Below are 15,328 nucleotides of genomic sequence, written 5' to 3'. Positions count from 1 at the left end.
ATGGGTCGATTCGTGGAATGCTCCCAGAAAGATGAGACAAAGTAGTGTCCAGTAATGGAGAAGACTTTGAATAAAAGATAATGGACCGTTTATTCACAATAAACTGCCAATTTTTGATATAAAACGGCGGAAACTTATTTGTACTCCGAATATTTTTAACAGTATTTTTTCAGCTTCAGTTGGTGGCTCATTTAAAATTCATTTTTCTCAAAATTTAAGAAAATCATTTTAATCCTTTGCTTGCAACCTGTACACCATTTGTACCCAGGGCTAAAGAATGAATAGAAGGGCTAGGTCACTCCTTTAAAGAGACTTGTGCCTCTCCGAGCTTCTGATTTCTGTCAAAGGGTAATTTTCCATATTTTACTTCAGAAAATATAAGAGTGACATCAAATGAATTATAAATTGTACTAGAAGAATTTGTGAATTGAAACGCATTATGTTTTTCGTTTAGACGTTTAAGAACTTTTATTAGCCATTGAAATCAATACTGTCTCTTTAACTTTAAACAGAGAAGAAAAGAAAAATGTACAAGGTGAAAGAAAAGAAAATCCTGAACTTAAAAAATAAAAGTTATTAGTGCTTAAGAATTCTTCTAAATTTCTTAGTGAATGTAATCTTTAATACTAGTGGGCTGCGCCCCTGCTCGCTAACACTCGCCAACCCCCGAAAATTGCTACGCAATTTTATATGGTTTGCTTCGCTCGCTACTAACTTAGGTACATTGCAAATGCACGAAATTCTAAGAATTCAAAACAGTCATTCAAATCCATATAACTTTTTTTTTTTAAAAAAATACTAAGTCATTGAAATAAATTTGAATTCAAATAAAGACTCATTGACTGAGACTCGTTTTTCAATGAATAACAATAATAATACAAAAAAATTCGTGACATAAATCAAAAATCGTCAAATAAATTCGCAATATATAAATTCTTGAAAAAAAGCGCTTTCGACAAATTACTAAAATAGAGATCTATAGACAAAGACTACTCACTTCTGCCTAGCTTAATAGTATGAGATTGCCGCATCTGAATTGTTATTTCAGTTTCCGTTTTTAAAAGAGCTATATGTTGAGCCAACTCAGCTAGATTTGGCATGTGACATTTTTAGCGGCAATCATTAGTCTATTTTCTAGCGTTGCCATTCGGGGAGTTGTAATGAGGCTTTTTTTTGTCGCCGTGTAAGAGAAATATATATATAGATCATTATTTAAAATATTTATGTTATTATGAGACTATGTGTATTATGCGGTTAATTAAATATACTTGGGAAATTTTAATGAAATTCTATGAAATATGCGCATATAACAACATTTTATGGACTTCAAAAGGAAGCTCAGGCAAAAGGTTTTTGGAGAATTTATATTTATTTTAAATATTATGATATAGCTGAACAGCAATATTTCTCTATGTTAGTACATTTCGGTATTATGTTAACTAAATAACCATAATACCGAAGTTAACAAATATAAAAGTTTGCAATGATTTAAATTAGCTTATGTATGTACTTTAGTAACTATAAAAAAATATTGAATAGTTAGCAATTACCTTAGCTGCCACTAGGAAGACCTTGTCACCGACGGATCGTGCCTCACAAGCTATAAGCGCCAAAGAAACTCCTGGGAATATGTAGGCATTGTTGCCCTGCCCTGGATGAAATGTCTTTCCTTTGTAGGTGAAGGCTGGAAACGGACTTCCACTCGCAAATATGCATTTACCCTGAAAAACAAAAGACATCTAATGTGCTGCCAACTAATATGGATCTAATTTTGCTGCTTTCACCAATAGCGTGTGGAGAGTCATAGAAGAAGGAAGTACGTATGTTTCTGTCTTGATTTTCATATAAATTAAAATCTTTTAAGTTGGGAAATTAAATGGAACTGAAAACTACATTAAACATAGTTCTAAAAGAAAGCGTCAAGAAAATTTTGAAAAAATATTTTTAACAATGAAATACGAAAAATATTAAGAAAGGGAAAAATATCGTAGTACATACAACTGAAAAGAGGAGAGGGTCAAAGGCATGAAATCAGTCTACTCCCCAGATGGAGAATTTTAAACAATGGTTTCCTGCAAGTGGTGTGGGTATCTCGATCCTGATTGGTTGTTGGAACCATTTGCTTACGTTAGCAACTGCTCTTTCCATTCTATTTCGAGTAAGCCAAGTCAGTCAAATATCAATTGTCTTAAGTGACACATTCTTATTCACAAAGATTTCAATTATTAATTTCACGTTTATTAACATTATAATTTATGTGGAGAAACTTAGCTCCACTTTAACACACCATTTTGCTTATAAACCATCATCTGGTGCCGACGTCATAGGTCACATGTCTTGGGTATTGTGATCTTCTTGAAGTGCAAGTACCCAATCTAAAACGATTTGTTGCTATCCATGATACAAGTCATTCCTTTTGAACCATTTTTCAAAATATATAGAACGATACAAGGTTCATTTCAAAATGAAGAAAGGCGTCAAATTAATTTCCTGCATAGTATAAAATTTTTGTAATAATTCCATTTTTATTGAAAAAGTAAATTAAATGCACATTTTTGACCAAAAAAGTGGCGACTAGCAGAAAAATTTTTAATCGCCTATTTGATGTGTTTAGTCGCCTTGCAGTTGATGTCCACTATCCTTTGCTGCCAGCTATAGGGCAAAATTATCAAACCTTGCTATTGGCCAGTATTTTTAACAGTGGCTTCTTTTTCTAAACTTGAAAATTTTAAATAAATATAAAAACTTTTACTATTAGTAATGTAAAGCATTTCTCAAAACATGTTAAGCACAAAGAGGTTAATTTCAAAAATGAAGAAAAAAGAGTGGAATAAAGTAATTTTCTGAATATTATAAAATATCCACAATAATTCCATATAATATAATAAAATGCGAAGAAGCATTTGAAACTACGAAGTTTCAAATGCTTTCTGACTTCAAAAACATTAACAAAAAAACAACATACAAATAAGCAGCCTTTCCTTTCCTATACCTTCATTTTTCTATAATTTAATAACTTTTGTTCATGAAAAAACTTTAGTCTGTCAAACCCCGTCCCTCAATTTCATTGCTACACGAGAAAAGTTAAAAGTCAAAGAAATGAACACATCGGCAAAAGCACTTATCATTGAAAAAATAAAGGTTTACAACAAATTTTAAATAAAAATTGTGATATTACGATCTTTGGTAACGGCTTGGTCAAATGCTCTTTTTCTTTTCTGGATTAACTCAGATAAAAGCCACACTATTTCAAATCCTGCCTATGTACGTGTTTCAAGATGTCACAAAATACGTCCTTCTTCAGTATTCATATTTATATTAAAATCTACGTCAAGACAGTCATTGTTAAGTTAATAATAAAAAATATATAAAAATACTTTAAATTATTATTACGTAAATACATTAGAAATGCCTGCTGGTGAAAATAAATAAGGAATAAGAAAAAGCTAATAAGAATAAAGAAATAATGTAACAAGCTTATTTTCAACTAATGCGGGCTAAAGAATACTTATTATGATTTTAATAAAATTATCAAACGCAGCGGTCGCCATAGCAACGCATGCGCACTGTTTACTATTATTCTTGAACACAGTTGAAAAATGTGATGACTTCCAAATAAGATGCACTCACCATCAAACTCAAACCAATTACCATTTTGCCAATGGGTAAAAATGTAAGAAAGAAAAGAAGACGTCTATAATGAAAAGCTTTTTATTTATTTACTTTTTGAAAAATATTAAAAAACTGAACTAAATTAACGGTTATCAAAATACTTACTTAATCTTTTAATAAATTAATGATTTTATATAAATGAGCAATAACTTAAGTTTTGCATAATTATACAACTTATAGTGAGAGAATGGAATACTAAACTTACATCTGTGAAAGTGTAAGCTTGTTCTGCTGTGCATTCTGCCCTGTCAGTGGGGTTACTGAGGGCAAAAACAATGGGCTGTTTACATGTATTCTGCATCATCCTGAGCACCTTCTCTGTGAATACTCCAGGTTGAGCGGAAGCACCTAATAAAGTATACAAACACCTTTTGACCTAATAATTTACATAGTAGGAGTTCAAACATGCAGCTTTATAGTTCAGCAATTAAAGATTTAATCAACTGTACAAGATTTTACAGTCCCACAGAGGACTGATTGTTAAGACACGGTTCCCAGCAGATCACCGGAGTCAAGCATCACTCAGTGGCGCGGGTGGGTGACCACTTGGATCAGTCTGCGTAGGGGCCTAGTTGCGGTATCGGTTCTCGTTAAACAGTTCTACCGTAAAGTGCTCGACTTCGAACGCATCGCGCTACCAAAGAAGAAGAGCCACCCCCTCTGCAGAGGTTCCAAATTGCAACTGCGTGTCTTCGGATCATCCTCCGAGAAGTTTCATTGAACGTCGCCAATAGCCCATTGTGCAACTCTAGAGCGACGTAAATATACTAATGCACTACCTACCTTTACTTTTTTTTCATTTGATAACCGTCGCTGTACAGCCGACTCAATTTTACGGTTTACGGCTACGAATATTCAACTTCGAACTTTGTAATTTTGAACCAACCCAGAAGACTCCTGGATTAGTATCTCCAGAGGTATGATTTGTTATGGGGGCGTGGAAAACTTCGAGACTCGACAGATTTAACGTGCATCAGACACCATCTGCCAAACAGAGAGTCTTCGGTCGGTGGGGATCGAACCCACGACCGCTTGGACATGTGTCCAGTGCCCTACCAACCAGGCTATCTCAGTCTTTATGGACTTTTATTCTCAAAAAAAAAAAAGAGGAGTGAGTTGAAATTGGGGTGGGGGGAGGTTAGTTAGCAAAAGCGTAAATGCACAACGGAAGAAGAAAAAAATGATATTCACCAATAAGAACTGAGGGTTTGATGTGTTCTGTCATTTTTTCCAAATCTTTTGTTTCAGCATGGTCCTTTGCATACCATTTCTTATGGTCTTTCAGGCCAGACGGATCTCTGCTCTAAATAAATAAAGTATTTTATCATCAACTCATTCCCACTTCATTCAGATAAAGTTTTCAAATGATTTTCTTTACGTTGAAAAATGTGAATTTAACATTTTGAGAGGGAAAAAAAAAAGAAGTTTAGGAAACTTTTTTTCTTTTACGATGAAAGAAGCTTAAAATATTTCGGCTGAAAACCACTTTTTATTTAAATATAAAACCACTGTTTTTTCTTCCCCTTTAATTCCTACTATTTAATTCACACTCTCCCTATATATCTTATTCAAATTTTCAATCGGTACTTAAAATTCTTTTTATTTATCCACTCAAATTCAAATATATTTTTTTTAAAACTTGCAGTGAATGACAGTTGATGTTAATACGCTTTTTTCAAATATTAATTCATTCATTAAATTTAATTCATTAATTTTAGTTTTATATAGAAGAAAAATTTTTAATTATTTCATAAAAAGTAACTGAAATAAAATTTTTCTTTGACATAAGTAGGAATCAACTTTAAAAATACAGATATGTTTTTATAACTTGTTTTTCATCAAAAACAAAAACTTTTTTGGTATTTTTCTACGTTAAAAAGTATAATATTTAACATCTTGTGAAAAACAAATTTAGATCAGGAAACTTATAAACTCTAAAAATATCTTGAAACAATTTTGTAAAAACCATTTTTTAATGAATATTTTTTCAATGAAATCAAAAAGTATGATATTTAACATTATTTGAATTTTTTGAAGTATATAGGTAAAAGCTACTTTTTATTACAATGATCAAAAACAAAAAAACACCTTTTTGACTTTTTTATTTTAGAAGTATGATATCTAATAATATTCGGAAAAGAAAAAAAAACAATTGAGGTCAAGAAACTGTTTTTGAAATATAAGAAAATCTTTAAATATTTTATCTGGAAACAACTTTTTATTTCTTTTAATGACCAAAAACAAACAAAAACCTTCTTAATTTTCTTTTTATGTATATGATGAAAAAAAATTGAATCGTATTTGAAAAGAAAAATTGAGCTAGTAAAAAGTGTGATCTTCCTGAAAATAATTCTTGAAACTGAAAACGAAAAATTATCTCAATAAAATTTTTTAAATACTTTATGTATATATATTTCCAGCATTTTAATTAAATAATTCTTTCTGTAAACACCAAAATTGGCTCATGAATAAAAAAGGACATTACGAACGTAAGAGTCACTTTATCTAGTTACGTCATTTCGTTAAATTGAATAAAATCGACCCTTCATTCAGAAAAAAATTTATTAAAAAAAAACTACAGTCAGACCTCTATTTAACAAAGTCGCTAAATCCCGATAAAAAGTTCCTTACATGGAAAATTCGTTAAATAGAAAATCTCTATTTGAAATACTTAAACAACACAAAACAGATTTTAAATTCAGAAACACTTGACATAATTAAAATAAAATAGCAATTAATGCACTTTTATCTTATAAATTAATATCTACTATCGAACTGTTGCAAATGATTTAAACATTTCATTTGTTGATTTGTTTATCATTTCTGTCATGTTCTTCCTCGCAATTTATTGCCGTATTATTTTATTTTTCTCTCTGTCCAAAATATCCGATTTAGTCAACATTTTTGTGGTTGCATCTTCAAAATCAATAAAAAGAAAATCATTAATCAGTAGATCATCGTTCATTTCGTGGTTCTCTCTTAGCTGCACCGATATTTTTTTAAGTTCTTCTAAAAGAATGTCCTCCGCATTTTCCAAATTCTCCACGCTGACCAAGAATCCAGCTTTATCAAAACTGTTACGAATAGTACGATCTGTGACATCCTATTTCCATGTTTTAGACATTTCTGCAATGCTGTCTCGTAAATTGATTTTTGACATGGATTCCTGTATGAAATGCAAACAAAAAGGGATTTTATCGCTTTCTCTAAAAGTTTAGTGGCTGCGAAAATCAATTCAAAGTCATTTCCCCTAGAAAATGCATTAACAAGTTTGAAATGTTCCGAAAAATTTTGGGAAATAGTGAAAGTGAATCTCAAAGAAAAGTTCGTTAAATAGAAAATTCACTTCCCTACTTCGAAGTTAGTTAACGAAGAAATTTCCAAAACGTTCTTTGTTCCTCGAAAAAATGCGTGAAATAGAGAAAATCGCAAAACGGAAGTTCGCTCAATAGAAGTCTGATTGTATTTTAGTCCTTTTTCATCACTTACTTTTACACATTTTTTTTATAAGAACTGTGTATCAAGACTTTTTTTTTATTTTGTTATATAGTGTGTAAGTAAAGAAACTGTATTCGAACCGTGACGACGAGCCCCCTGGAATCGAACATCCAAATTTTGGCATAGGCATCCTCTTTGGAGACCCCTTCTTCCTCCATTTCCATTACTAATAAATCTGCTATGCCTAAGGCTGCCTGTAAAAAAATGACACAAAATCCAGATTATTTTTAAACTTTTAGGAGGGGGATATTTTTTTCTTTTTAAAAAAAGTAAATTAAAAATTATATTTAATTCAATTCGTACAATATTTTATAACCATCGGTGTGAACACCCGACCCAATTTTTATGGATTTACGACTACTAATGCTTAACATCGTAGCGTTGTCATTTTGAACCCAATCCAGAAGACGAGGGAACTCCTGGATCAAGTAATCGGAGAAGTGTTGCCTTCGTGGAGGACTTTTTGATGGCATTAACACCGCATTTGCGTTACATAGAGAGGAAGACCACAAGAACCTCCCACGGCTAGTCTGACGACAAAGGGACTCTAACCCAGTGGTGCGCAACTCATATTAATCTGACTCATATTAATTTTATTTATAATTTTAAGAAAATACTTTTTGTATAACACAAAAATCAGTAAATTGCCCCTTAATGAGATGTATGTGGCTGCAAGTTTCTAATTATCCCATCGATGTTTGGATGTATGTAGCTAATTGCAATTCGCATATCATCTTCAGGGTTTAAACGCGAGCGGTATTTAGTTTTTATTGAAACTAGTTTGCTAAATCCAGTTTCACATAAATATGTTGATGCAAATTGTATTAACACTCTGATGGCATTCTTGCATAAAACGGGATGTTGCTTTTCCACGGATAGCCAAAATTTTTGGCAAGGCTGAGTCTTAAATTCATTTCGAAGAGTATAATCACTAATTAGATCTATCAATTGCTCTTTCTCATTAATTTGAAGCGTTGAACTGCATATGTCAAAGGAAAATGGATCACGAATCCAACCAAGATCGTTTTCAGGAAAATCCTCGAATCTTCTCGAAAATTTTTTCTTTAACTTTTCAATGTGATTGGAAATGATGTTTTTAAATGTAAATATATCTATATTATTTTCCTTGATAAAATCGTTAAAGCAAGGGAACATGTTGGTGTTGTTTTTATTCAGTTCAGTTTGCCAGAGACTAAACTTATTCTTAAAAGCTTGAATTTTACTGGCTGTAGTTATGATAGTTGAATTCTCACTCTGCAAGCTCAAATTTAAGTCGTTAAGTTTTTCGAAAATATCAACTAAATAGCTCAGCTTCCCTAGCCAAACTTCATTGATATAATAACTTGCCAATCTATGTTTCTTTTCGATTTAGAACATGTACACTTCATTTCTCAAATCAAATATCCGTCGTAGTATTTTCCCACGTGAAAGCCATCTGACTTCGGTGTGTAACAGTAATTTCTCATACGTTGAGCCCATCTCATTGCAAAGTATTGAAAAGAGACGGCTGTTGTGGCTGTTGCATTTAATGTAGTTAATTGAACTAACAGCGTCTTGTAATACGTTGTGCAACTCTTCATCCATATCTTTTGCAACAAGAGCTTGCCGATGAATCATACAGTGATTAAATACCATATGAGGTGCCACCTTCTGAATTAAGCCTCTGAGCCCTTTATTCGAACCTGTTAATGCTGCAGCACCATCAGTACAAACCGCAACACAGTTTGCCCAGGTAAGGGACTTTGTTTCAAAATATTCATTTATTACTTCGAATATTTTTTCTCCAGTTGTTTTTCCTTCCAAACTTTTGCAACATAAAAACGTTTCTGTTATATCTTCATTAAAAATAAACCTAACGTAAATAATTAGTTGTGACATTTTAGTAATATCGGTAGTCTCGTCCAGTTGTAAAGCAAATACAGATGAATTTTGTATGCGTTTTATGACTTCTGACTCGATATTTCGTGACATTTCGGAAATCCAATTGCAATTAAACAGTGAGTGACGGCGCTTCACTCTTTATATGTACACTGTATAGTATGCAGCATGCAGGGATAATGCATTTCATAAAAATTTGGCGACCCCAAAAAAACTTCTGGTGACCCCCACAGGGGTCGCGACGCCTAGTTTGCGCACCACTGCAACCCATGATCCGTCGACCACTGAGGATATTTCACGTCAGCACTGTGGTCGGTGCAATCCGGATGCGGATTCGTTTCGATCAGCCATCATCGCTGGGGATTCGAACCTTGTTCACCTCATTGGACGAACGCTCTTTACCCTGAGCTATCGCGGCTCAATTCGAACAATATGAACCCCCCTCCCTCCCTCAAAAAATACTGTTTGTCTACGGTAAGAACTCCCCCCGCCACAAAGTCTGAGGCCGCCTGCTACTATGGAAACAAGAATATAGCATTCTAGGGAGGGTAGGTTCTTTTCACTCTAGGGTTACAACAGTAGACCGAAGAAAATCTCGCCGACCCTTAACAAAAACCTGTCCTACGCAATGACCCCACACCCCTACTTGAAATAGTTATACATCGTCACCATAGTCACCGTCATGGGTCCAGACGAATGGTTAAGGGAGTTCTTACTTTAGACAAACTATAAAGAACTCTTCATCAACCGAAAGTAAACAAGGTATCCGGGAAGCGTCTTTCTAAAGCAGACATCGCCCACAGTATAGTTTGTGGATGTAAAGAACTCCCCTAATCATTCGTCAGGAGTAGTAGCGGTGGCTATGGTTACGAGGTTTAACTATTTCAAGTAGGGGTGTTGGGACATTACTGAAGTCAGATTTTGGAGGTTTTCGTGGCTTTCCTGTCCATGTAATGCAAATGCGGGTTAGTTCCATCAAAGAGTCCTCCACGAAGGCAAATTCTTTCAATCATTGATCTAGGAGTTCCATTGTCTTCTGTATTGGGTTCAAAATTACAGGGCTTCAGAGTTGAACATTAGGAGTCGTCAACCTCCAAAATTGGGTCTGCTGTTCAACGACGGATAAAAAAAGGTAATGTATAGTAATTAGAGTTTTTTTTTTTATTAAAGATCAGTTAACCTTTAAAAAAAAATACATAACATATTAAGTTTCTCTATTGCGTATTTCTCTCATTGCAATTTCAGTTATTTTTATTTTTTAGCTTAAAATATTAGTTATTTCCTCTCTTTTATTGCCATAAATATTTTACAAAGCTCAATTATGTTTTATATCGTTTTTTTTCTTTTCTCTTTTTAGAAAATTAGATTGTTTAAATCGCTAGTAAAGTTAGATTAAAACTGTTAGTTTAAATCTTAAAGCTGACATCTAAAATTTACTTTACATTTTATTTTCTAAATTAATTTACTATAATCTTTCAAAGTGAATCCAAAATATATCTAATGTTATGATTGTTTTTATTGATTTATGTTTTCAATAAAATACAATTCATATTTATAAAATATAAATTTCGTTTTGGTTTGCTTAAAAAAATAGTGAATAAAATGATATTTTATTTGTAAACTCTTACTTCTCCTGCGCCGTAGAAGAGGAATGTGTGTTCAGACACTTTGGTGCCAGTCAATCGAACACTGCATAGAATTCCAGCCACGGCCACTGATGCTGTTCCTGGAATCATAAAACACACCAACCATTCAAAATTGAGAAATATTTAAGCGAAAAAGAACCAAAAAAAATTTTTTTTTCTAACTCTGGCAATCACGAATATGACAAACCAGTAAATCAAGTTTTTTGTTTAACTAAATTAGAGGAATTTTGATTAAGGAATTACTTAGGACTTTTGATTAAGTTATAATTTTCGCGATGTGTAAATAATATCGCCGTAAAACTAATATCATTATGTGTCTCGAAATTACGCGCAAACTAAAACTATTATGTGTATAGCAACTAATTAAATAAAACTATTTAAAAAGTAATCCAGTAAATTTTTTCACAAAAATTACAACAACAAAAAACTTAAACGTTTTGAAAATTATAATACACATTTTTGTTTATATCCTTTCTCCCATAAACTTGTCTTAAATATAGAAAAATTAGAGAGCGCGTTCAAACCTGATGTATTATATGAAAACAAATTTGTTCCGCTCATTACATTTTATAAAAATAATATGAGTTCCCTAGAAAATGCTTCCGCACTTTCTATAGAAAGGTTAGGTCTCTCATAACATATTTGTGAATGCTTTACGTGAATAATGTCACTCGTTTAAAAATGAAGTTCTTAAACTATGCAACATCCTGTAAAACCTTTGATTTTTAATACTTTTCATTCAATTTATATACATTATGATTTAATTTGATACTTAAATTGAAACCAATAAATTACAGAATTTTGAACATTAAAAGGAAGGTAAAAAAAATTTGTATTTTCATAATTCATTTCCTCTTTCAATTTCGTAGCCTTTTAGATTCATGAAACTTTAATAACATCATTCATTACAAAATATTTTCAATAGAAAAAAGAAGGAAAATCTTTTTTGGTTCATGAGTCTATAATTTTTTCTCAAAACACATTCTGTAGAGATAATTTTAAGAGATTACCTTGAATGTCGTCATTGAAAGTGCAATAATGATCGTTGTATTTTTCCAATAATCGAAAAGCATTTTGATTACCAAAATCTTCGAATTGAATTAAACAAGTCTGGCCATACCTGCAAAAACCCAAATGAATTATGTAACAGATTTTGATAGAGTTCTTTTTTAATATTTTATAAGTATTTTATTTTAATAATTTTTTTTCTTCTCTTTTTATTAATCTTTATTATATTTTTTCCAAGTTTTCTCTATTTCTTTTTATTTAAAATATATATATATAGATATATATGTATGTAAAAAGTAGGAAAACAAAATAATTAAAAGATATTCTAGTCATCAGCTCACACGACTACATCCGCAAAAAAGAGTGCTTTCTCACTCCTTTTTGTGGATCTAATAGTGTCAGAGAATTATATTAAAACTTCAGATGTGCGATTTCTCATACATATTAATAAAGGTTTAAGAGACCGGCAGTAAATTACGAAAGAAAATTAATGTTTTTGAACACTTTATGCCATAAAAATACAGCTTGTGACTCATGCTAATTACGTTGATTATCATATAAAATAACTATACAAAATTACGTATTTTGTGTAGTTATCTTATATGATAATCACGTAATTACGTATATTTGCATAATTATTTAAAATCATGCAAATATGGATATTTTTATAAACTAATTTTTTTGATTTACGTTCTTACTATAGCTGCAGATATATTCAATAAAATTTAACGAAAACTTTTTAGAGTAATTTTGAATTAATCATAAAAATATAATTTTAAAATCTGAAAAACACTCTCAAAAATTACTCAAGATATTAGCATTTAAAATAAACCTTTCATATTGTGCATGAGCGAAAAACATTTGTTTATTTATTTATTTTTTTTCATAATCTTGTCATTTTTTTCTTCTTCATAATCGTTTAGAATTATTTTTGATAACTTATGAATATTTTGCAAATGTAAGAAGTTTTCAGTTTCCACAAATTCATTTTGTATCACGAAACAAAAATTCATAAAATGATTTTAGAATTTATGAATTCCATGTTATGACAAAATTTAAAAAAAAGATTTTTTCTTTGCCGTGTCGATTGTTATTGAATTGTTATAGAAAATTGCTAGAAACTTTTTAAATTTTCACGATATTCAAATTCGTCTTTTTTTTTTCATAAGTTATCAAATATGGATCAAAACAAAATTAGAAAGTTATTTTCAATTGTTTTCAACGCATGCTTAGTACAAAAATACTACTTTAAATACTCATATCTAGCACAGTTTTCAACGATTTTTTTTTCAAATTTTAAATTTATATTTTCATAATTAACTCAAAATTACTCAAAAATTTTTATTTTATTTTATTGAATATTTCTACAGTTATAGTAAGAAAACGTTTATTAGCGAAAATTAGCTTTTTTAATGAAAATGTTCATATTTCCATGAATATTTAAGTTAGGTTTACGAAATTGAGTGTAGTTATTTAATATGACAATCAACGTATTTGATATGAGTTACAAGCTCATCGTCGACATTTTGAGCTCCAAAAACACCAATTGCCGATCCCTCCAACCTTTAAAATTTATTGACATGCATGAGAAATTGCATGACTTGAATACTTCTGAAGTTATGAAGTATTTCTTGAGAAATATGAAAAAAGAAGTGTTTCCATTATTTCGTCCAACCCCTATATTTCAAGTAAACTTTTCCTCGGCGAAAAACATTGTCCGAACTGATCTTTAAAGCACCTCAGCATTCCGATCACGTTTTATTGCTTTAGAGAAATCAATTCATTCAAAAACATTGTTTAAAATTTCGACGAACAATTAAAGAAAACTGAACTAAATTTTCGAAATAACTTTTCAATTTTAAACTTGAGTAAAAAAAAATTATGTTTTCATGATGAATTTTCAAATACACTAATTTACTTAAGATTTGGAATTTTAAAGCTTACTACATATAATCTTTCTTTTAGAAAAGGCTTTTACTTATTTCATGGCAAATCAATTAATGAAATAAGAATGCAGTCTACCCGCAACATCACTTGCTTATCTATAAGGAAATTCAAAATCACTTCCCATTTCCCTCCAAAAAGGGAAGAAAAAAAGCGCAGACTTATTTATTCATTTGATATAGATAATGATTTACTTATCTGATCTTAAGAGAAAGGAAGCCTCCAAGTATCATTTAGGAGGACATAATGAACTTTTTTTTTTTAACGAAAATAAAGTATCTTAGTGTAGTGTGTCTACTACTACAAAAATACAATTCCAATTCTTTAGTATACAAGACATGTTAATTCGATTTTATGTCAGGGTACATTAGGGTTGACATTGTAGATGTGAGTCTCCCCACATTGGTGACCCAGACGTGACGTGAACACGCCTACTTTGACAGAAACTCTCACTTCGATGGATGATCCACATTAAACAGTTGACTTTCTATATGTGACTGCGACATTATCCACGCGCTGTTGCTACTCAGTCTCGATCACACACAACATCGGCTCGACTGCTAATGGCAACAAAAAAGTGACCACGACTGTCAACTTAATATAGCTTTCACGATCAGCACTGAAAGTACGGTGATCTTAATACAGTTTTCCTGGCTTCTCGCTAAACAACCATGAATCAACTAGTGGTATCCGACTATCGAATTCTATCACAGATAAAATTCTGGGGGGGGGAGTACTGTAGCGCGTCTTTCACAATTCCAATTCACTAGTGTATAAGACAAGTGAACTCTATTCTATGAACGGGTACGTTTTCATAGATGAAGGTTGACATTGGCGATAATTTCTCTCCCCACAACTTTACTTGTTTGCCTATAAGAAAATTCAAAATGAAATTCCCAAATCCCATCCCATACCTGCCAACTTTCACTCTTTCCGAGAATGGATTTTCAGAGTGATTGTAAAACAATAAACGAAAAACAATGTGACTCAAAAATATATTTATATTTTGATCACGTTGAAATTCGCTTGCCCAAAGATTACTATGCTTTCATATATTTATTGTAATTATTTATTTGTAGTGGTGGTCAAACTCATTTATAATTATCATTATAATTCAAAAAGTTAATTGGAATAACCCGAGTATTGCTACCACTTCGAAAATGAAAATAAAATCTTCCGGAATATCCGGAAGAGTTGGCAGATATGCCATCCCCATTTCCCCCCAAAAGGGAAGCACACAGAGCAGACTTATTTGTTCATCTGAATTAGATGATGATTTACTCATCTGATCTTGTTTTCAGGTATCATTTATGAGGACATAATGAAGCCTTTTTTTTTTTAAGAAAAGAAAATATCATTGGTATTAATTTTTCCAAAGAAAAAGTCTAACACAGCGGGTTTTCAGAAAATCTGAGATTCTCAGTCTGTTCCGACCCTAATATTCACGTGAACTTTAATTAAGGCCTGTATCTATATTATATAAAATGCTAATACGTATGTATGTATGTATGTATGCATCAATAAAACCGATGATATTTCTTTTCTCGCGCTGGCAACAGTTTTCATTTTTAATTGATTGGATTCGGCGCGCAAGAGCACGTAGTGAGCAACCAGATAACAATAACCAGAGTGAGCATTATCAGGTTGTTCAATTCAGATTCATGCACTAAAAACATGACAAT

The 15,328-nt window shown here is 31.6% G+C and overlaps 1 protein-coding gene across 1 annotated transcript in view; it reads right to left on the bottom strand.

The window, feature by feature from the left end:
- The window catches only part of LOC107454065 (NADP-dependent malic enzyme), a gene marked incomplete in the record, with an annotated part of 38,908 nt that overhangs the window by 1,064 nt on the left and 22,516 nt on the right, over positions 1–15,328 (bottom strand). The window contains 6 exon segments of the mRNA XM_071181315.1: positions 1,551–1,721; positions 3,878–4,020; positions 4,864–4,975; positions 7,251–7,364; positions 10,677–10,774; positions 11,705–11,814. Of these exon segments, the coding sequence (XP_071037416.1) occupies positions 1,551–1,721; positions 3,878–4,020; positions 4,864–4,975; positions 7,251–7,364; positions 10,677–10,774; positions 11,705–11,814 (748 nt within the window).

The sequence above is a fragment of the Parasteatoda tepidariorum genome, chromosome 1 (genome assembly GCF_043381705.1).
Source record: "Parasteatoda tepidariorum isolate YZ-2023 chromosome 1, CAS_Ptep_4.0, whole genome shotgun sequence".
In the NCBI taxonomy this organism is placed as follows: Eukaryota; Metazoa; Arthropoda; class Arachnida; order Araneae; family Theridiidae; genus Parasteatoda; species Parasteatoda tepidariorum.
This window is presented reverse-complemented; position numbering and strand designations above follow the sequence as displayed.